Source organism: Dermochelys coriacea, chromosome 2, assembly GCF_009764565.3.
Source record: "Dermochelys coriacea isolate rDerCor1 chromosome 2, rDerCor1.pri.v4, whole genome shotgun sequence".
Lineage (NCBI taxonomy): Eukaryota > Metazoa > Chordata > Testudines > Dermochelyidae > Dermochelys > Dermochelys coriacea.
The window spans coordinates 155,440,984-155,464,111 of NC_050069.1; the positions used below are offsets into that span (position 1 = coordinate 155,440,984).

The 23,128-nt window shown below is 38.8% G+C and overlaps 1 protein-coding gene across 3 annotated transcripts in view; it reads left to right on the forward strand.

The window, feature by feature from the left end:
- LOC119850571 (histone acetyltransferase KAT6A-like) overlaps positions 1–15,048 on the forward strand; it is a 54,445-nt gene extending 39,397 nt beyond the window's left edge. For 2 of the 3 annotated variants that reach the window (XM_038388809.2, XM_043508520.1), the window contains 7 exons: positions 552–681; positions 3,593–3,638; positions 4,315–4,389; positions 10,395–10,502; positions 12,144–12,240; positions 13,408–13,839; positions 14,741–15,048. In XM_038388809.2, the coding sequence (XP_038244737.1) occupies positions 552–681; positions 3,593–3,638; positions 4,315–4,389; positions 10,395–10,502; positions 12,144–12,240; positions 13,408–13,839; positions 14,741–14,820 (968 nt within the window). In that variant the 3' untranslated portion in view covers positions 14,821–15,048. The remainder of the gene's footprint in view (positions 1–551; positions 682–3,592; positions 3,639–4,314; positions 4,390–10,394; positions 10,503–12,143; positions 12,241–13,407; positions 13,840–14,740) is intronic. The other variant, XM_043508522.1, reaches the window with a different exon arrangement.
- The last annotated feature ends 8,080 nt before the right edge of the window (positions 15,049–23,128 follow it).

Consider the following 23,128-nt stretch of genomic DNA (forward strand, 5'->3'; position numbering starts at 1 on the left):
TGCTTGAGGCAAGAGGGTAGTGTAGGACAAGACTGAAAATATGAAGAGATGACTTAGGGTCTTTATAAATAACTGAATAGGCTTGATAAAAGATGCATCAAAAATGCTTTAACAATGCTTTTTTCCTTTAAAAACACTAGAAATTAAATATAAAAATGAATATTAATACATTGCTAGGATAGACATAAAGCGTGCAAATGCGACAATTCTATAAGATATCATTTCTACTGCAATCCTTATTCTGGCATGATGCAGATGTATAATAATTTCCATTTCTTTGTTTCTGGGTAACAGATAAACCTTAATGTATTAGTCTGTATTTACTATATACCATAAAATATAAGTTGTGCAACATGGCTCAGTTATTGTTGAAGTAAAAACCATAACTTTTGGACTTCCACATTTTTGAATGCTTTGTTTTTAAGCTTAACGGTAAATTAATGTTTGAGTTTTATTTTAAAGTAAGGACATTCCAATCAAATGCAACTTTAAAAACATAAAATTATGAAAAACTGTTAACAAATATACCGCATTATTTTAATTTTTTTCAGATGGAAAGGATACTCAAGATGAACAGGAAAAAAGCGAAAAAGAACAACTGAAACCAGCTGAAAAGCTAGACGCTAACTATGCTGATGAAAGCAACAAAGCTAATGAAAACAGCAAAGGCGATAAGACTGAGTAAATTTAAGTTATTTTTAAAAACTTTACTTTTCTAAGAAAATTACAAGACCAGCATCTAAATCAAATTTGTCTTTCACAGAATTATCTCTGCAAATACACCCTATAATAGTCTCATGCCTTGTGAGGTCAGGAGCTATTTAAAAGCATTTAATTGTTAAAGGACATGTTTGTCAACCCATAGGACCAACCATGTTCCAGCTGAGAATAAGATAGATCCATGTCTTTAATTCCTCTCGTTCCCTTGGCGACACACACTTCTAATGGTTAAGAGCCAATACATCCCCATTGGTTCTTACCATTCTGTGGTTAAAGGAGCATCAGCTTTTTTTCCCACCATTCTGTAAAACTTTTTGTCTTACAGAGTTGCTGTATCTATACTTGACGCTTTGTAAATCAAGCTGGTGGGATTTGAACGTGTTATCTATAGTCAGGAATCCTCTATTTGATCCCTCAATGTTAACTACCTTGTCATTCTCCAAAAATCACCTTTCTTGTTGCAGTCATTTAAGCCAGAAGGGTGATCTAAATTGAGGCCCTGATTGCTGATCTTTCCTTTATGTGTTTTCACAAAGATAACTCAGTGCTTAATCCTCAACTTAAATTTTTATCCAGAGTGGTATTCAGATTCCATCTGAACCAGATCTCTACTATTCTGGCTGTCTTCCTGAATCTTATGGGCTGCTTGCTAGGACTAAGTTGCATGTTGAGAGGGCCAATAATTATTACGCAGGACCAAACCCTTCTGGAAATCATTCCAGTTGTTCACCTCTTTTTAAGAAAAGCTCAAGGGAAATTATCTCAGCCCAGCAATTGTGTAAATAGAGCCAGGACAGCTAAGAAAAGGCTCCGAAAAGGTCAGAAGGATTCAAAAGTTATTCTGTTAACATAGTAGCTGTCACCACACCTTGACTCTATACTGTTTCTTTCAGTTCACATCTTTATTCAATTCTGTTCTCTTAAAACTGGAGCAAAATCAGATGCTCATTTGTGGAGGGCAGTCCTTCAGTCCCTTTTCAGTTAAAGATTCTTACAATATCTACCTGGAGATTTCTAATCTCCTACAGTGAGATTGCTAATCTCCTACTGTGGCTCTGCAGGGACAATCCTGTGAAAGAGCAAGTATGTTAAGCACTATACAAACACCGTACATAACACAATGGAGGCCTGGTCCATGACAGGGATTCCTGAGTGCTACGTTTATTATCTGGAGTTCACAGTGTGCGTTGCCTCAGGCTATTCTTTTCTGATACACCTTCTTTTCATGCTTCTTTGGACTCTTATGCTAGATCTCAGGGAGGAGAGGAACTGATTGAGGTCATGGATATCTTATATTTGTGGCTGGAACATTTGTATCTGATGCTGATGCCTGCATGTCCCCTCACAATAGCTTTGATGGTTCCAGGACTTGCAAAAGGTGGCTTTCACCTACGAAAGTGTGAGTTTGCAGAAACAGTACCGATACTAAGTAACCTTACCCATATAAATCTACACTTAGGCCTGGTCTACACTGGGGGGGGAATCGATCTGTTACGCAACTTCAACTATGTGAACAACGTAGCTGAAGTTGACGTACTTAGACCTATTCACTGCGGTGTCTTCACTACGCTGAGTCGATTGCTGCTGCTCCCCCGTCGACTCTGCCTGCACCTCTTGCGGCGCTGGAGTACAGGAGTCGATGGGAGAGCGCTCGGGGCTCGATTTATCACATCTAGACTAGACGCGATAAATCGATCCCCGCTGGATCGATCGCTGCCTGCTGATCCGGCCATTAGTATAGACATACCCTTATATACTCAGCATCTCTATAGTTACATATGAAGTTTATTTTGTATCAATTTATAACCATAAATTTTATATAAAGAAAACTTGTCTTAACTCATAAAGCTCTTATATGAATCAAATTATACTGTACTTAAAAAGCTTCAGTATTACACAGTAATATATTTAGAAACCTTATGGTTTTACTACTGCACTGAGAAAGTTTTTGCTTTATGTTGTTTAAGAATATTGACCTGTGAGTTTAAAATTGAAGATTTCAGCCTTTATTTTATAAATTACACTTCATTATTGTACCAAAAGATGCATAAATCAGTTTCATAATGAGGGCAGGACATTTCTACTCCAGATCTTTTCTCCCACTAGCAAATATGTAAGTGATCTCTCAGATTGTATTCCAGTAACATGATTCATCAAATTATAAATTTGTGCTCAAACATTAACTATTATTAGAGAAAATATGCTTGTGAAGGAAATGGGCCTTTGGTTCCTGCAACAGATAGAGTTGATAATGGATAGTCTCAGTGAGCTGAAGTTTTTGCCACGTCGAATTACTCATATTCAAGTCATCTGTCTACTTCCTGACCTAGGATCATGTTGGCAGGATTCTGAGTTGGGTATCTGTTTTAACTTTGCAATTCCTAGCATATCGTAACTTTAATAGCAAGTTAGGAAATATGAAGTTCAGATAGATATTAAACTTCTGTCATTAGGGAAGGGAAAGACAGTAATGAGTCCCAAATGTTGTTTTGAATATCCTTTTATTTTTCTCAGTTTGTGTCATGTTAGCATTCTTGCTGTACGAGACATAAAGATTAAGATAATCTCTTCCCAATCTAAAAGAAGCCAGAATGCACTGTCTTTTTCTATTATTATTATTTTATTTTATTAATTTTATTATGAATTCACAAATTGTGGGTGCCACACACAGAGGGGTTTGAATGAGGAGAGCAGTAGATTTGTCAACTGTAATTACAAGAACATTCCATACCTATCGGACAAACAGTGTTAGATTGAAAGCAGGCCTTTGTATTCACTGTCTTCACAGTAATTTTATTGACTGATTGATTACTTTTTTTCTGTAAATCAGTTAGTTGACCATTATATATGTGTATACTCTATATTTCAAAAGGTGTGATGACAGCAAACAATCAAAAGGTAAAGACAAGGAAATCCAGGTGAGTATTTGATCTATCAGAAGATTGTTCCAGTTAAAAATAATCCTTTATTTCCTTTTAAGTTTTTTCTTTGACTGTGATGAATAAGAATGTTTCAGATCTGTATTCTGGCATATGCAATAGCAGCAAGTTACATTAAGACAGTAACTTTTATGGAAAAACATTTTATTTTTATATGTTGTAGTAGGGCTTACTGTTTCCCCTATAATACGTACAAACTTCTGTTGCAAACATCTGCAATAGTAAAAATGCTCCATTATGAATGTACACTATAACTTGAGTTAACAGAATGGTTTCATATTCGTTATCCGTGGGCTGTACATGGCCCACCCGAGCGTTTCATAAGGCCCAGGGCCTGCTTCAACACAATATGTTAACGGCCAATTCATTAGCGTTTTGTCGTCATGTTTACATCATTTTAGTTTACACAAGTGTGTAAATAGACAATACTGTACATAGGTTGTTTGTATTTAAATACATATGAAACAAGCTGAACTTAAAATATAAATCAATATAGGTGACTTTAAATCTTGTTAAAACATGCAGAATCTGTTTGGCCCACACAAGGTTGTGCTTAGGTTTATGTGGCCCTCCTGCATAATAGGGTTGGGCATCACTGACCTGAATCATACAAATAAGAAATCCTCAGGGTGTTTTTATATCTATTGTTTTACAGGATAAAGAGAAAGATAATGATGACGAAATAAAATCTGAAGAATTCACCAGCCATGAAGAACTACTAGGATATTTGGTAGGTGTTAAATTTATATTGAGCCAAGTTTGATGGAAAATGTAATGAAATATTTACTGTAGCGTGTAGTTGATTAAGACTGTAGTCAAAAAGTAGAAGATACATTGAATGTAAAACACAGGTAGTCTGTTAATTAAAAAATACTACTTTTATGTATGATGATTCCACCTGGAACAAAAATTTGGACTGGGATTCTGATGGGAAGAAAATCTAAGAGAAAATATACTTCAGGCATGCTGGCAGTTTCTCAGAGAGCGTATCAAAGGCATAACAGCAAACTATCCCAAGGTGAAGGTAAGATAGGAAGAATAGTAAGAGGCCAATATGGCTGCATGAGGCACTCTTTATAGCCTAAAAATAAAAAAAGAATCCTATAAAAAGTGAAAACATGGACAGATTGTGAAAGGTAAGTACAAAAGAATAGTACAAGCATATAGGGACAAAATCAAGAAGGCTAAGGCACAAAATGAGTTATATCTAGCAAGGGACATAAAAAGAAATAAGAAGAGGGTCCATAAATACATTAGGAGGAAGAGAGATGAAGGAAAGAATAGGTCCACTGCTTAGCGGGGAAGGAGAACGAATAATGGACAACATAAAGAGGGCCAAGATGTTTAATGCCTGCTATTTCACTTCAGTCTTCACTGAAAAGATTAATTGTGACTTGATGATTAACACAATTAATATTAACAAGAGGGAAGGAACATAAGCCAGAATATGGAAAGACCAGGTTAAAAAAATTGAGATAAATTGGATGTATTCAAGTCAGTAAGGCTGTTGTATTAATTTAAATGGAATAAATGGGCCAAAAGAGTCAAAAGTTAACATGACCCTGTCACTATCCAACAGTAAACAGTGTTAAACACAGTTTGAGGTTTGGTATACGGAGAACTCAGCCTGCTTAATACCATGGCAAACACACGAAAATGGCAGATGAAATTCAATGTTAATAAATGCAAAATAATGCACAATGGAAAACATAATCCCAACTATATATATAAAAGTATGGGATCAAAATTAGGTGTTACAACTCAAGAAAAAGATCTTTGAGTCATTATGGATAGTTCTCTGAAAATATCCACTCAATGTGCAACAGCAGTCAAAAAAGCAAACAGAATGTTGGGAATCATTAGGAAAGGGATAGATAATAAGACAGAAAATAAATTGCCTCTGTATAAATCCATGGTACACCCCATCTTGAATACTTTGTGCAGATGTGGTCACCCCCCCTCAAAAAAGATATATTGGAATTGGAAAAGGTTCAGAAAAGGATAACAAAAATGATTAGGCATATGGAACAGCTGCCATACGAGGAGAGGTTAATAAGACTGGGATTTTTTAGCTTGGAAAAGAGACGACTAAGGTGGGGATATGATAGAGGTCTGTAAAATAATGACTGGTGTGGAGAAAATAAATAAGGAAATATTATTTAATCCTTCTCATAATACAAGAACTAGGGGTCACAGATGAAATTAATAGGCAGCAAGTTTAAAACAAACAAAAGGAAGTATTTCTTCACACAACACACAGTCAACCTGTGGAACTCTTTGCCAGAGGTTTTGTGAAAGCCAAGACTATAACAGTGTTAAAAAAAATATATAGATACATTCATGGAGGATAGGTCTATCAATGGCTATTAGTCAGGATGGGCAGGGATGGTGTCCCTAGCCTCTGTTTGCCAGTAGCTGAGAATGGGCGACAGGGGATGGATCACTTGATGATTACTGGTTCTTTTTATTCCCTCAAAAACACCTGGCTTTGGCCACTGTCAGAAGACAGGATACTGCGCTAGATGGATCTTTGGTCTGACCCAGTATGGCCATTCTTATTTTTTTAACAGTTTATTAAAGATGAAGAAAAAACCATTAAAGCATTTGAAATGTAAAATATTAAATAAAGGTTTTGTTTTAAAAACATCCCTTATTCCCTTTCCCTTTAGCTGAAGAGAGTTTTTAGAAAGAAAACCCCTTTGTTTGACAGTTTTTTACATGGTATTAAAGGTGGCAATAGCTGTTGAGATGGCTTGGAGCCGCTGTTGCTAAGGTCTGATCCTTTTTCCTAGAAGACAAAACAAGACAAACGCATACCAGAGGCGATAGAAGTAACAGCAAAGATAGGAAATACAGCTTCTGTCTCTGATGTTGACTCACACTTGCAACCTTACTGCTGGAAAAACACAGACATGGCACGTGATCTTATTAGCCACTCCAAAATCTGCAAAAGTTTAACATTGGGCTGTTAAAGAGGGGGCTAAAAGTAATGCCCTCAGGTCACAGGCTCATAGCAGTGTTGTAAAATATGCAGTCCTGGTTGGCAGAGCGAGATTCTTTTATTAGACAGAAGATGAAAAGAGAAGGCTAGGAAAGAGAATTAATAAGGTGATGGTCGTGAAGAAGAAGGTGACGCTGAGGCAGGTGGGGGGGTGTGACAAAGTCACATCCCAGATGTTGTTTGGGATTTAGCTAGAACAGTGGAAGTGACAACATCATCTGGGTCTCTGTCTTGGCTTGGTCTGGTCAGGATATTTCTCTGGATTAGGATAGCGATGGCACAGTGGTGTCATGCTGGATCTCAGGGTCCCAGGAGATGATGGGGCCTGGCAGTCATGATGAAGTCACTCCTTCCCCCTCTTTCAGTCAGTCAGTCTGTCTCAGTAGCCAGCTTTTTCACCAGTATCTCTTCTTGAGGACCCCAAAAGGGAGTGATGGTCAGGATAGCCACATCCCTTCATTATTTTGTTTACCACTTTCGCCAAGTTTTTCACACACCAGTTTTGGTTCATCAATTTTTTAGTCCCACACTTTTTCTTGTTCACCAGGCATGATCTTAACACAGCCCCTGAGTTACATCAGTAGTGCTTTTTGGAGTGGGGGGTGGGGGGGCGGACTAATTCAGTCTCTGTCTCACTTTTGTGTCTTTTCCCATTAACATTTGTTGGTAAAGGTTATTGTGACATTTTATGAATATTACTTTTTATAGTGGAGCTCACAATTAGGATAAATTTTTAGGCCCAATTATCACAATAGACCTGATTAAATTAACTCTAGGGTACTTACAAATCTAGCTAAAGCAATCACAGAACCATTAGCGATTATCTTCGAGAACTCATGGAGGATGGGTGAGATCCCAGAGGACTGGAGAAGGTCAAACGTAGTACCTATCTCTAAAAAGGGTAACAAAGAACCTGGGGAATTATAGACCAGTCAGCCTAACTTTGATACCTGGAAAGATATTGGAATAAATTATTAAAAATTAATATGTAAGCACCTAGAGGATAATAGAGGATAATAGGAAGATAAATAATAGTCAAAAAGGATTTGTCAAAAATGGATCATACCAAACTAACCTAATTTCCTTCTTGGTCAGGTTTACTGCCCTAGTGGATAGGAGGAAGCATTAAATGTGAGATCTTGATTTTTAGTAAAGCTTTTGACACAGTCCCACATGACATTCTCATATGCAAACTAGGGGAGTGTGGTCTAGATGAAATTACTATAAAGTGGGTGCACAACTGGTTGAAAAGCTGTGCTCAGAGTAGTTATCAATGGTTCATTGTCAAGATGGGATGATATATCAAGTGGGGGTTCCTGCAGGAATCTGTCATCGATTTGGTGCTATTCAGTATTTTCATTAATTACTTGGATAATGGACTGAGAGTACACTTATAAAATATGCAGATGACACCAAGATGCGAGCGACTGCAAGCACTTCAGCAGACAGCAGTAGAATTCAAAATGACTTTGATAAATTGTAGAATTAGTCTGAAATCAACAAGATGAAATTCAATAAAGACAAGTACAAAGTATTTCACTTAAGAAGAAAAAATCAAATGCACAAATACACTGTACTTTTGAAAAAGATCTTGAGATTATAGTGGATCACAAACTGAATATGAGTCAGGAATGTGATGCAGGTGAGAAAAAGGCAAATATAGTTTTGGGGTGTATTAACAGGAATATAATGGAATGTAAGATGCAGGAGCCAAATGTTCCACTCCATTTGGCACTGGTGAGGTTTCGGCTGGAGTACTGCATCCAGTTTTGGGCATCACAGTTTAGGAAAGATGTGGAGAGAGTCCAAATTGGAGAGAGTCCAAAGGCAAGCTATAAAACTAAGTATATTTTATCTTCAGAAAAGAAGACTGAGGGAGAGCCAAATAACAGTACTCAAATGTGTTAAGGGCTTAGCAGATGTATGCGACTGCTGCTTTCCAACAGAGCCTGGAATTTGCCTCCTGCACAAGATTGTGCAGAAAACTTCCTTTTCTCTGCCCAGTAGCAAGAGAGCAATGGAAAGTAGGCTGTTTTGTGCTCTGCTAGAGAACACTGATCTCAATACCTTATTGTGCTGATCCATTCTTGTATCTGGCATCTGTATCTTATAGTTGGTTTGAATTACACTTTTTGGAATTGCTCTTGATGCCCACTGACCATCTTCACTGGAATACTCTGCTGTTTAAATATGAGGCTTTAAATGTTTAGCTTCTTTCATTATACAATTTTTCTGTTTTTCTCCGATTCACCCACTGCTGTCTCTCCTTGCTTCCTTGTTGAACTTCACCTTTCAGTTGTGATTTGTTCAGTCTCCTGTTCGTTAGCATCTGGGCTGAAGATGCACCCATCTCCATTGTTGAGTTTTAACACTTTCAGTATGATTGAGTTGCTGTCCCTCTTTACTTGCTTTAGTTAAAATATAGTACGCTTATTATTCAGGTAATCTATTTGGAGAAAATATGGACTGCATAAATTTTGAGTGATACCCTAGTTCAGCGGTTCTCAAACTGTGGGTCAGGATTCCAAAGTGGGTTGTGACCCCATTTTAATGGGGTCGCCAGGGCTGGCTTAGACTGGCTGGGGCCTGGGGCCAAAACCTGAGCCCCACGACCCGGGGCTGAAGCCTGAGGGATGCAGCCTTGGATGGCGGGGCTCAGGTTACAGGCCCCCTGCCTGGAGCTGAAGCCATTGGGCTTCTGCTTTGTTCCCCTGCCCAGGGTAGTGGGACTTGGGCTTTGGCCCCCTGACCCAGGGCGGCGGAGCTCGGGTGGGCTCAGGCTTCAGTCCCCCTCCTGGAGTCGTGTAATAATTTTTGTTGTCAGAAGGGGGTTGTGGTGCAATAAAGTTTGAGAATCCCTGTTCTAGTTTTTTTAGAAGCAATGAAGAATACAGTGGCTTTCTGTTTTAGAAGAGCTTATATTTTAATGTGATTTATGATAACCTTAGTCATCACTGCCATAATTTCATTAGCTCAAAAAAAAAATCCACTGGCGTTAATCTATTATCAGATAGCTTCCCTTTACTAAATATTTATTTTGCATATTTGTTATTAGCTGCTGTTTTGTTTATAGGATTCTCTTTGAAAAATAGTGATGCAAACTCAAACGGAACAAATACTGTTTGTTTTTAAAAGTAATCCCAATTGTCCATTGATAAATTATTTGGTGTATTGGTTGCTTTGTGATTACATAGATATTGAAATACTGGCTTTGACTTGTAAAACCTTGAGTGTCTTGGTACCTGCCTCTCTCTGCATGCAATACTGTCTCAGTTGTGATCAGTAAAGGTGCTCAAGCTGGAATCTTCTCAGTTTAGGAGAAGATACTGATAGGGCAGTTTCTGTGGGGGCCCCTAACTTTGGAATTCATGCCCCCCTCTGAAAATAGCCTGAATTTGTTAACCTTTGGGGCTTGATTCAAGGCTCTTTTATACACTCAGGCTCTTAAGGAAAGCAGCTGAGGCTTAAATTCACTTTGGGGTTTATTTGCTATTTGGGGAAATGATAAAGCTGCTGAATTTGTTGATTCTTGTATGAATATTGGTATGAGAAAATTACATAAGCGTGTAACTCCAGTTGGTACTCTTAAAGGTGTTTCTATATAAACTGAAATAAAATTTGATGTTACAAGCAAAGCAAAGTAATCTAATTGCTCATCTATGCCATAGATGAAAAGTTAGATTGTCTCCTTCGTCTTTTAAAACATGTTTTGATTTTTCACCTTTTTTTTCCAGCAAAGCTTTGAGATACTGAGTGAAGATGATGCATCCTTTATCTTAAAGGTTACACAAACCCTTACGAATGCATTGGTGGAATATCGGCAACAGGTTGCACCAACAAATGTAATTTTGTATATTTTAGTAAATGATTGAATCTGTTTTGACTTCTGTGACCTATAAAGAGTACAGATCAAGTATTCATACTGGAACAGAATGGACATGGGTGCAACCTCCAAGTTTTAGCCATCGAGATTTTGAAAGATTTATAGTGAAAATAGTATGAGAAAATCATAGCTTTTCCTGTACAGTCGTAACATTTTTGCTTCCCTTTGATTGCTGACTAGAAGTGCATGAAATATTCTAATAAGAGTTATGACTTGCCTGATTTAGGGGCCATTTTAAAAAAAGTATTTGAAATTTTGTTCTACATTTTCTTCACTATATCTTATTGAAAGTTTGACACCCATTTTGGCTTAAAAGTTCATACCTTTGAGTGATACCATTTGTGGTGCCTAAAAGCCACTTGGGCTGGAGGATTAAGCAAAGACCTTGAAGCTAGAACATCCTAAATCCTGCTTCTGTCTTTTCCAGTGATTGGCCTTATTAGTGTGTTCTCATATGCACACTATTAAGGCCCAGTCCTGCAAACATTTAATTATGTGCATAACATTACTCATGTGAGTAGTTCCACTGACTTCTGTAGGACTATTTGCATGAGAACACTTCAGTCTCTTTGGTCACTCGATTAAAGACCTAAAAGTGGCAATTCAACAACAAAAAAACTTCAGAAATAGACTCCAACTAGAGACTGCTGAATTGGAATTAAATTGCAAACTGGATCCAATTAACGTAGGCTTGAATAAAGACTGGGAGTGGATGGGTCATTACACAAAGTAAAACTATTTCCCCATGTTTGTTTCCCCCTCCCCCTTCCTCAGACGTTCTTGTCAACTGCTGGAAATGGCCCACCTTGATTATCACTACAAAAGGTTCCCCCGCTCTCCTGCTGGTAATAGCTCACCTTACCTGATCACTCTTGTTACAGTGTGTATGGTAACACCCATGTTTCATGTTCTCTATGTATATAAATCTCCCCACTGTATTTTCCACCGAATGCATCCGATGAAGTGAGCTGTAGCTCATGAAAGCTTATGCTCAAATAAATTTGTGAGTTTCTAAGGTGCCACAAGTCCTCCTCTTCTTTTTGCATGAGTAAAGTTACACATGTAATTAAGTATTTGCAGGATTGGGTGTAGGTCGGTAAATATGTAATTATCCTAATTTTCTTGTCTGTGTCAAAAGCAGGAATAAAACGCTGATCTTTTGGGCCTCCATCCTGTGCCTAATACACTACTCCAAGGTACCCTGTCTCAGGGTACTTTGGAAAATGGGGAATCACAAATTTTCAATAGTATATAAAGCTTTTGCTTTCATGACTGGTGGTTTATGGAGCTATGGGCTCTTTAGTGTGTTTTTTTTGGACTAGCACATCGTGTCTTTTTGTCACTGGACTGGGAATTAATGAGAGCAAATACTCTTTCCCTAAAAATTTTACTTGCCACTAACTCTAGCATAACAAGTTTTTTAGATGTACGTTTTTGGAAACTCTTATTTATTTAACCCATCAGTCTGGAATTTGTTTTTTTGGTGAAGATACTGTTCCTGTTTCTTCTCTCCTGAAGTGTTCTACTGACCTAATTTTAAGAGATGATTGTTTAAAAAACTTGAAAGAAGTTATGCATGCAATTTTCTTTAAACTTTTAGGAATCTTTAGATTCTGAACCAAATCAAGAAAAAACAATTGAACATTCCACAGAACAATCTGATGCGACTTCGGTGGATATTAGTGACTCTAACACTGGTAAAGCTTTAAGAATTTAATACTCCATTTCTTTAAATATATTTTAACCCTAACATTGAGTTGTGTGAAAACTTCTAGTATTTTTTTTTCTGCTTCACTGAAGCAGAGTTTCAAAATGATTAAGTTCAAGTAATTTACATTAATGGGGTTCTCTTTCTCCAGAGATATAGGAAGGCATATTGACCAATCAGAAAATAAATGCTATTCACACATTAAATTTAAATGTAGAAATATATGGGACTTTTAAAATTCATGGCTCATTAGATTGTCCCACTGGAAATGAATGGGAGAGTTCTTTGTTTCCTGCAAGCACATGCTAGTCTTTAAATGGACAACAAATATGCAGTCTGAACATTTGCCATTTAAAATGTTCTAGCTCTTGTTGAATTGATAGAGGCTAATTATTTTAAAAAATTAATGTGCTCAGAAAAGTCTTTATTCCCAAAGAAAGAATGCAAGTTCTGAAGTCTTAAAACTTGAATTGAAGTAGGAGAAAAGAATGTTTTAAAAAATTATCTCCAGCATCTAAATGTGCTGGTCTGGAGAGAGGGAAATATGATTGCAATTCCAGGAGGACTGATGAGGCTGGGTCATTGCATGCAAGCAAACAAGTCCATGATTTTGATGCCTTATTCCTGATTTAAGAGGGTTCATAGTCAGTCTTTTTTTCTTTCCTCCTCCTCTCCCCCTTGAAGAGAAATAGACTAGACTCAGGTCCAGTCTACTCACAGAAATTGCAGAGTTAACTAAATTGATTTCTTAGCCAGCTTAGTTAAATGAGAGCAACTCCCCTTTATCCAGCAGCTGAACACTTCACAGCTTCTTAGCCTCCGTGGTTCTGCTCCTGATATATCAGTACAAGAAACTTGCATCCTTCTACAGAAGGAGTTCATTCTTGGGACTAACAGGTTCTGTTTTTGTCATATCATCTGGTTTGATGGGGAACACACTCCCATGCCAGTAAGTAAAAAATATCCAGAATTCCAGTGCACTTCCTTTCGCTGTAACTTTTTGATAAGGTGACAATATTTCCTAAGAAGCATAGCATCTTAAAATTTCAATTAACATGCCATTAGTAAAACTTGGAATTACCTGCAGTATATGAAGTTTGGAATTATATGTTCTTTTTTTTGTATACATAGTGGAAGTAACTTTTTTTCCTTGCAGGGTTTTCAGCAAATTATGTGTCAGACAGGAGGCAGCATCCTTCCCAACAACCTTATAACATCACAGTGGCAAAGTCTAATATTAGTGGAACATTCATGAAAAAGGATTCACAATCAGTGAACTTTTCAAAAAACAATGCTACAAATTGGAAACATGGGACTTTTCAATCCACATTTAGAGGATTAAGTAATGAAGAGTCCTTAGAGTCTGCTTCTGCTGCTGAAGAGCTATATCCCTCCTCTTCTCAAGTTTTCTCGAAGTTTTCATCTGCTACTGAGAGAGATGCACCCCAAAACTCCTTAACTGACTCTTTGAGAACATCATATGAAAACGATGTCACTACTGAATTTTTCAATAGTGTAAGAAATATGGATGCTGCTGAGGTTACGGCTACTCTACAGAAAATAGCAGCCACAAATCCAGCCTTCAGAGGTAATCTACTTGCATATGTATAACTTAATTTTGTTTGTAGTAATTTTTTTTAAATGATATTGTTGAAGTGGAGCAGAGCTGTACAGATAAAGTGTATTTTGTGGATTTATAAGGACAGAAGTTGATGAGACATTCTTCTCTTAGTTCTTAATATTTTCAACTTGCCACTTTGTCAGGACCCACAGTCTTTCTTAGGGATGAATGTCAAAATGCTTGTTCTCCTCTGAAGATGTCATATGTATCTTAATTTTTATTGCCTTTTGGTATTTTCCTGTAAGCTCTTAGTAATGTTTACAAGTTTTTCCTATCATGAAGATTTATTTGACTAAAATAAGCATGCCTTCTTTTATTATTAATAATAATAATTAATAATAATAATAATAATAAAAAATGAATCTAGGACTTGTATGGTAGTTAGTATGATGTTGTTTTTAGGGTTTGAGATTTATGGTATGTAAGAAGCCTTTGCTTGTACAATTCTTAGGAACATGTGTACTCGTACTCAGTAATATTCTCAGTAAACAGCTCTTAATCAGGAGACAAGTATTTTCATCTCACACTATAAGCTCCTAAGAGTCCCAGCTTCTGAACTCTCCCATATCTCTATATCCAACTCTTCTGCTACCCTCCCCCGACAAGGAGCTTATACTCATTTCTAAGCCTCAAATACAATTTCTGTGTGCACCTGAAAATTTGGTAACATTCTGATCATTAAGACTCCTGAGATAATTCTAATAAAATATGTATACATTTGTTTCATTTAGTATGAAATTTTCCAAAACTCATGAAAATGTCCAGATGTTTCATTAGTACATTTATGTATGTTTGTTTTAAAATAATCATTATTAGAAGAACTTTATCAGCAAATCACTCATCTTCTCTTCTCCCTTTTTTATTAAAGGTATTGATATTCCAAATGTGATAAGGATCTTGACTGAAAGTGGGACCCTTAGAGCACCAAACAGCAACAGTGTGCAGTGATATGGGAAAACAAGAAGTGAAATTAATATTGGAATGTGTAAACTGAAAATTTGTCACTTGTATGCAATTAATTTCAGTCTGTACAGTATTACTTGTTATAATTCCAGAGTAATAGTTTTGATTTTGCAGATTTGCGTGTTATATTTATTTCTCCCAATAGCTGGAATTTCTGTATTTGTGGAAACAGACTATAATGTTGATTAAAAAAAATATTTTTCCTTTGTTAAAGATTATCACTTTTTAAAATTACCCCTAAAAATGATTTAGCAATATCTTGGCTAGAAAGCTTTTGGGTTTTACATAGTGGAGGGCTAATCTTTTTTCTTAATTCTTCATAAAAATAACTAAAGAAAGGAATTGCATGGGTAGAGTAGAATATACAGGTTTGAACCTTCTAGGTCATTAATTCAAATTTGACTCAAGATTATTTATACCCAAAAGATACTTCCTTTTGCAGCTATTCTTTGGCCACTGGACCTGATCCAAAGCCCCGTTTTAGTCAAGAAAGAGACTCCCATTGACTTATGTGGGCTTTGGATCAGGCCCCATCATGTGTGAGATAAGATTATAATGTCAGTCTGGTTCCTGTTTGAGGTGTCCAAATTGCATGAAACCTATCAGTCTTGGAAACTTAATTGGAAGACTCCGCAAACAGGTCAGAGATTGATGTGTCTCTCCAAGTGATCTAGTCAGGTCATGGTTGAGATACAGTGCAGTGATTTTGTTTGCTCAGTGAGAAACGTATCCCAGTGGTTATCGCTGACTGCTGTGTCCTGCATAATATCTATGAAGCAAAGGGAGAATAGTTGCCGCTGGGGTGGAGATAGAATGGCTGTCTACCGAGTTTGAACAGTCAGACACAAGCGCTGTTAGAAAAGCTCTACACAGATCCATACAGCTCAGGGAGACTTTGAAAAGAGCAATTTAACAGTGAGCCACAGTAATGTGTTGTGGTATACTGAGCTCTAGCTGGCTCTGCAGTTTGGGATCTTGTTTGGAATTTTTATGGTGCTTGCTGAACATTTATGATTATTACACTGTTTGCCACTGATCCTATGAGTTGTGTCACAGTAGTTCTTATTGTATAAGAGCTTTCACTAATGCCAGGCTTTCTGCAGCACAGATTGGGATCTAATAAAGATGAATTATTTTCCAAACAATAGAGATTAATTGACTAACAAAAACACTTCAAAAAATTTGTGTGCAAGCTAAAAGAAAATCCATACATTTAAGCTTTTAATATTAACAGAGCTTAAAGAAGGAAAAGGAACATTCATATCTATTTTAGTTACACATACACAAACCATGGCTTTCACAGGTTTGTGTATGAGAAGCTGTGATTTGTCCTTAATGTCCCCAAGGGTGGAAGAGTAGGGTTAGGGATGTGGCCCCTGATGCCAAGTGGAGTGTTGGCTGGGAAAGTGTAGGGAGGTGTTATACTGGAATTCTCCATGGACTGCAAAGGGAGGCGAGCTGGGATTGTTGAACCTGTAGGTCTACAAGAGTCTGCAGCATCTGTGTTTGCTGCCAGAGAAGCCCCATTATGTCCTGGTGCATCTCCCTCTCCTATTCCTGCTGAGACTCCTGGGCCTTGCTCCTGTCCTCTCTTTCCTTCTCCATACAATCTGCAATATTCATCCTCCAGGCCCTCTGTTCAAGGTCTGATGCAACCCTGCCTTACAAAATCAACATGTCATTCTGAGTCCACATCGTTCAGGCATTCCATGGCTGCAGTGGCAGCAGCTTCAGATAAAACACACAGAGGGACCATTGTTAAGGTTAAAATTTTGTCATGGTTATTTTTGGTAAAAGTCACAGAGAGGTCGCAGGCAATAAACAAAAAATCATGGGAGCCGTGATCTGTCCGTGACTTTTACTAAAAATAACAGGGGTGGGGGAAATGACAGAGCCCCATACGAGGGTACTGAGAGCCCGAGCCCCACTGTGGGAAGTGGGGGAACACAGCCAGGTTCCTGCTGCTGCTGCAAGGTGGGGCTCCCAGCCCTGGCCGCAGCCTTAGGGGGCACACAGCTCTGGCTGAAGCCACACGTTGGGGGCCCACAGCCCGGGCCAAAGCTGTGGTTTGGGGGTGCACAGCCCTGGCTGAAGCCTCAGGGTGGGGGCACATAGCCCTGTCTCCAGCTGTGAGGGAGATGCTCTTAGTTTTCACAGGCAACACTGTGGCAATATTTTACCTCCGCAGACAAGGTGGAGCGCAGTCTTTCCCACTCTGCTAAGAGGTGACTTCTCTTTCGGAATTCTGTATTTCCAGTTCCGTGGATCTTCAAACATCTAACCTTCTGGGGGTGCAGAATGGTTTTGCAGACCCCCACGCCAGATCATTTATGAGTCAGTACAAATGGTCACTTCACCTAGATGTGACCAGACACATATTCCAATGGTGGGCATCTCCCCAGGTAGACCTATTTGCAACAAGAACGAGCAAAAAATGTCAGCAATTCTGTTCCCTGCAAGGCCGCAGCCAGGGTTCCCTGACAGATGTATTCTTGTTTCCCTGGTCAGACAGGCTCCTCTGTGTTTTCCTGCCAATCCCACTCATTCACAAAGTCTTGCTGAAGATCAGACAGGACCACGTCAGAGTCCTATTCATAGCTCCAGTATGGGCCCACCACCACTGGTTTTCCACACTCCTCTATCTGTCAATGAAACCTCCAATTTTGCTCCCATTGGTCTTGGACTTAATTTCCCAAAGCCATGATTGGCTGCTTCACCTGAACCTCCGAGTGCTTCATCTGACCACATGGATGCTCCATGGTTAGTTGGTAGAGAGCAGTCTTATTCAAAAGAGGTGTAGATTGTCCTGCTAAATTGTAGAAAGCCATCCATGAGAGCTACTTGTCTTTCTAAGTGGAGACATTTTTCCATCTGGTCATGTCATTCAGGGATTTTGCTGACCTACTTCTTGATCCCGCACATACTAGAATATCTACTATACCTGAAAGGTCAAGCGTTGGCTATTTGTTCTGCCAAAGTACACGTAGAGGCTGTTTCTGCATTCCAGCCTAAGGTGGATAATCGATCTGAGTTTTCTAATGACATGTCAGTAAGATTTCTGAAAGGCCTATACAAATTATATCCTCAAGTGCACAATCCAGTTCCCAGTGGAACTCACCTTAGTGTTATCAAGACCAATGGCTCCGCTGTTTGAGCCTTGGCTGCTTGCTGTTACATCTATCAATTAAGGTGGCATTGCTGGTAGCCACCACTTCTGCTAAAAGAATAGGAGAGTTTTGTGCGCTAATGTCATGGCCTTCCTATACAATCTTCTTTAAGAACTGGGTCTACTTGCACCCTCATCTGAAGTTTGGCCCAAAGATGATGTCTGTCTCATGACAACCAGCCAGTTTACTTACCTACTTTATTCCTGAAACCACACATGAATAGAAAAGAGCTGCGTTTGCCCTTCCTAGAAGTTAGTAGAGCACTGGCATTCTGTCTTGCTAGAACGAAGCAGTTCCATAAATTCTCTCAACTATTCGTGGTGATCATGAACAGAATGAAAGGTCAACCAATCTTTACTCAAATATTTTTTTCTTGGATAAAAACATAAGAATGGCCATACTGGGTCAGACCAAAGGTTCATCTAGCCCAGTATCCTGTCTTCTGACAGTGGCCAATGCCAGGTGCCGCAAAGGGAATGAACAGAACAGGTAATCATCAAGTGTTCCATCCCCTGTTGCCCATTCCCAGCTTCTGGCAAACACCATCCCTGCCCATCCTGGCTAATAGACATTGATGGACCTATTCTCCATGAATTTATCTAGTTCTTTTTTTAACCCTGTTATGGTCTTGGCCTTCACAACATCCTCTGACAAGGAGTTCCACAGGTTGACTGTGCGTTGTGTGAATAAATAATTTCTTTTATTTGTTTTAAACCTGTTGCCGATTAATTTCATTTGGTGATTCCTAGTTCTTGTGTTATGAGAAGTAGTAAACAACACTTCCTGGTCTATTTTCTCTACACCAGTCCTGATTTTATAGACTTCAATCATATCTCCCTTTAGCCAACTCTTTTCCAAACTGAAAAGTCCTAGTCTTATTAATCTCTCCTCATACGGAAGCCATTCCATACCCCTAATCATTTTTGTTGCCCTTTTCTGAACCTTTCCAATCCCAGTATCTTTTTTGAGATGAGGCGACCACATCTGCACAAAGTATTCAAGATGTGGGCGTACCATGAATTTATATAGAGGCAACATGATATTTTCTGTTCTATTATCTATCCCTTTCTTAATTATTCCCAACATTCTGTTCACTTTTTTGACTGCCGCTGCACATTGTGTGGATATTTTCAGAGAACTCACCACCATGACTCCAAGATCTGTTTCTTGAGTGGTAACAGCTAATTTAGACCCCATCATTTTATATGTACAGTTGGGATTATGTTTTCCAGTGTGCATTACTTTGCATTTATCAACACTGAATTTCATCTGCCATTTTTTTGCCTAGTCATCCAGTTTTGTGAGATCCTTTTGTAGCTCTTTGCAGTCTGTTTGGGATTTAACTATCTTGAGCAGTTTTGCATCAGCTGCAAATTTTGCCACCTCACTGTTTACCCCTTTTTCCAGATAATTTCTGAATATGTTAAATAGGACCAGTACAGACCCCTGGGGGACACCACAATTTACCTCTCTCCATTCTGAAAACTGACCATTTATTCCTTCCTTTTTGTTTCGTATCTTTTACCAGTTACTGATTCATGAGAGGACCTTCCCTCTTATCCCATGATAGCTTACTTTGCTTAAGAGCCTTTGGAGAGCCTCATGTATGTGCATGTGTTACAACCTAGCTAATATCATCCTGCCAAATAAAATCACAGCTCATTCAACAATCAGCCTCCAACTCTGTTTCTAGTGAAAGATCCAGGTCTAGACGTTTGTAGAGCGGCATTGGTCCTCGTTGCACATCTCATTATGCCATCACTCAAAGACTTGAGTGACCATGCTAGAGTTGGACATGTCCTTTAGATAGACCCAAGCCCATGTCCTGCCTCACGACTTATGAGTCAAAGAGCGGAATGCACATGTGCAATCACTCAAAGAAGAAAAAACGATTGCTAACCTGTTCTGTAACTGTTCTTTGAGATGCATTGCATGTGTCCATTCCAAGACCTGCCCTCCTCCCTCTCTGCATGGAAGTTACATCAAGAAAGGAATGGTGGGGTGGGTGGCTCTGTACTTTATACCTGGTGCACAACAGCAGAGGACGCCTGAGCCACCCAGACAGGTACTGCTGAGGGTAAAAGTTTCTGATGGCAGTGTGCTAGGCACATAAACACCAAGAATGGAATGGACATGTGCAACACATCTCGAAGAACAACAGTTATGGAACAGGTTAGTAACCATTTTTTTCACTCCTATTTAATACCTTTTGGGGTACCATTAAAAACAAATATCAAGACCCTAAAATTGAGACGCCCCTCAAAATGCATACACAGGTAAAATTAATGACTTTTTTTTGTAATGATTCACATAAAAATGGACTTTGAATGAAAAACCCATATTTAAAAAAGATAAGAAATGTAGATATATTAAAGAATTATAGAGTGCTCTCCAAACTCCCCTCCCCAAATATGTTAAGGGGCTAACATATATTGACTGATATATGTTAGTATATCACTGAAATATAAAAATGAAGGATTTGCTAAATGTGCAATTTAAAGCTCTGAGAATTATATTTTAATGTTTTGTAATTATGGATAGAGAATGAGAATGAGAATAGAGAATGAGTAAAGATGAAGTAACATTTAAGCCAAGACCTTGCTGGCATAAATGTGGTTTTGCCAATTCTTCTTTTATATAGAATTTCTGATCTGTAAAATGATGTTACTGCTGTCAAAACAAAAGGAAACATATTGTGCTGGAAATTTTTGAGGTAAAAACACACAAACAACAACAAAACCCTTATCTGGGAAGACCCAAGACAGGGAACATAAAATGACATGACCCAGAAGCTGCGAAAACAGCTGCAAAAATGCAGAAGTTGGGTAACTGAAGCTTGCACATACATAATGTACAAGTTACTTAAAACCCAAAGGATTGATGTGTTAAAAGCCAATTCAATAAAGATTACTTAATCTGTAATGTAGAAATATATAAGAAACCTAAGAGAATGTGGCCCCAAACTGGAGAAACACGAAACTAGAAACTGAAGGATGGTACTGAAGGACCAGACCAAATGATCAGAAAAGGCACCCAACTATCGTGGAAGGTGTAAGGACTTCCCAGTGCCCTGGAATGTGGTAACTTGGGCCCTTTTATTTATTCCATCTTGACTGTTATTTCTCTGGCATAAATATATGTGCAGACACTATGTGACAATAATTCTGTCTGAAATAGTACAAATAAAGGTGAAAATTGATTAAGCATACATTGCGTGGATTTGTGATTGTTTCCTGACTTTTACCCCCAACATGCCTTTAGATATTTGTTAGCTTGTAGTGTTACTTTAGTTAGAAAGTTTGTGGTTATAGTTAGTTTAGTTTTAGGTTCAATTCTTTGAGATGGCAGAACTAAGGAAGAAAAAAAAATGGGTTTCAAAAGATGCTTCATGCCCCACTGTCCTGCCAGTGTTGGACAACCATGTTAGATGTCTTAAGTGTCTCAGAGGAGGCCACTTTCCTTCTCGTTGTTCTCTTTGTCACATTTTCACAGAGTGCGTAAAAAGAGGCAAAACAGATTTGCACGGACTCCTGCTTAAAGGAGCTCTTGCTGCTAAGCCATAGGGTTCCAGGAGATCATTGGATCTGAAGATTAAGAGGCCTGTTTCAGCTCCAACCTCCTTGTCTAGTAAGCCTAAGGTATCTGAAGGATCCCAGTGACCGAGGTTGTTGGTTCTGGCTCCCGTTCCTGTTTTATCAGATCCTCTGGTTAAAACTGCTAGGGTGTCGAAGGCACCATATGTCCTGTTGGCAGCCAAGGATTCTATGATTAGCCATTGTTACAGTTGTATCGGTTCCGAGGAAGGTGACGGAGAAGGTGGCCACTGTTAGCAGTGCCAGATCCCATGGGTCAGACTTATTGGATCCATCTGATTCAGATATGGCCTCCACAGTTCTGACTTTGAAACCTAAGTTGGTTTTGCATTTGGTTTCACAGTACAGGATTACAGTCCTGAGTCTCTCTCTCTCTGGATCTAGTGATGCCTAAGCCACTAAGATCGGCACCATTGTCTGTTCCCACTATGGTGCTTTTGTCGGAACCAGATCCAAAAGGACTCTCGTGGTGGCTGATGTTCACTGTTCAGCATCTAAGTGTTCGTGGGATCTGAGTGGGAGACTGTTGTCAGGAGAGAAGGAGAAAGTCTTCACTGGTTCCAAGATCTATATCCCCTTCACCTGAAAAGGGGTAAAATAAACAATTTTATGAGCCTTTCTATAGATTCATCATTGCCGCCTTCTCCTCCTAAGAAGCCTACAGGATCACCAGCCAGCTCCTTTCCATCTTGTACGTCTCTGCATTCTTTGGTGCTGTTGCTATCTCATCTGAGATTCATAGTGTATCTGAGGCCAGTTCCTCAGTTAGAAGAGGATAGAGGAAGATTTAGGAGGAACGAAATCTACACAGTTAAGGTCTTAAGTCTGGGTTTCCTCAGTTTTCTGGACAGTTCATGCTTCCTCTTATGGGTGTGTTCCTGGATCCCAGCTATCAGAGAGACTGGTACTCCTGGGCTGCATGGCCTTATTGGGCTCTGCCACAGGAGTTTTTAAATTATCCGCCTTATGGATGGAAAAATGATGTTCTGATGAGGATCAGTCGTCAGTGGAATCTTTGGATCCAGTTCCATCCAATCCATCTGCAGCTCACACAGTGGTGCCTCATAACTTTGTCTGAATAAGAGGATGAGGAGTTAGCTCATCTTTTTGAGCAGGGTCAAGTGGATGGAGAATTTGAACTTGATTTCTTATCTGATGAACACGCGAGAATTGCTACTATGTCATCTGCTTCTGAGGATGATTTGCAGTTCCATGAATTAGAGGATCACATGGCATTCACTTTGAACTTGCCTTCAGTTGCTGTGGAAGAGGCATCACATCCTGTTTTTAACATTTTTGGTGCTCCCTCCAGGAATAGGGTATCTTTACTTATGCTTAGGGCCCTACCAAATTCACAGCCATTAAAAACTCCTCATGGACTGTGAAATCTGTTCTCCCCCCTAGTGAAATTTGGTCTTCTGTGTGCTTTTACCCTATACTATACAGATTTCACAGGGGGAGACCAGTGTTTCTCCAATTGTGGGGTCCTGACCCAAAAGGGAGTTGCGGGGGAGTCACAAGGTTATTTTATGG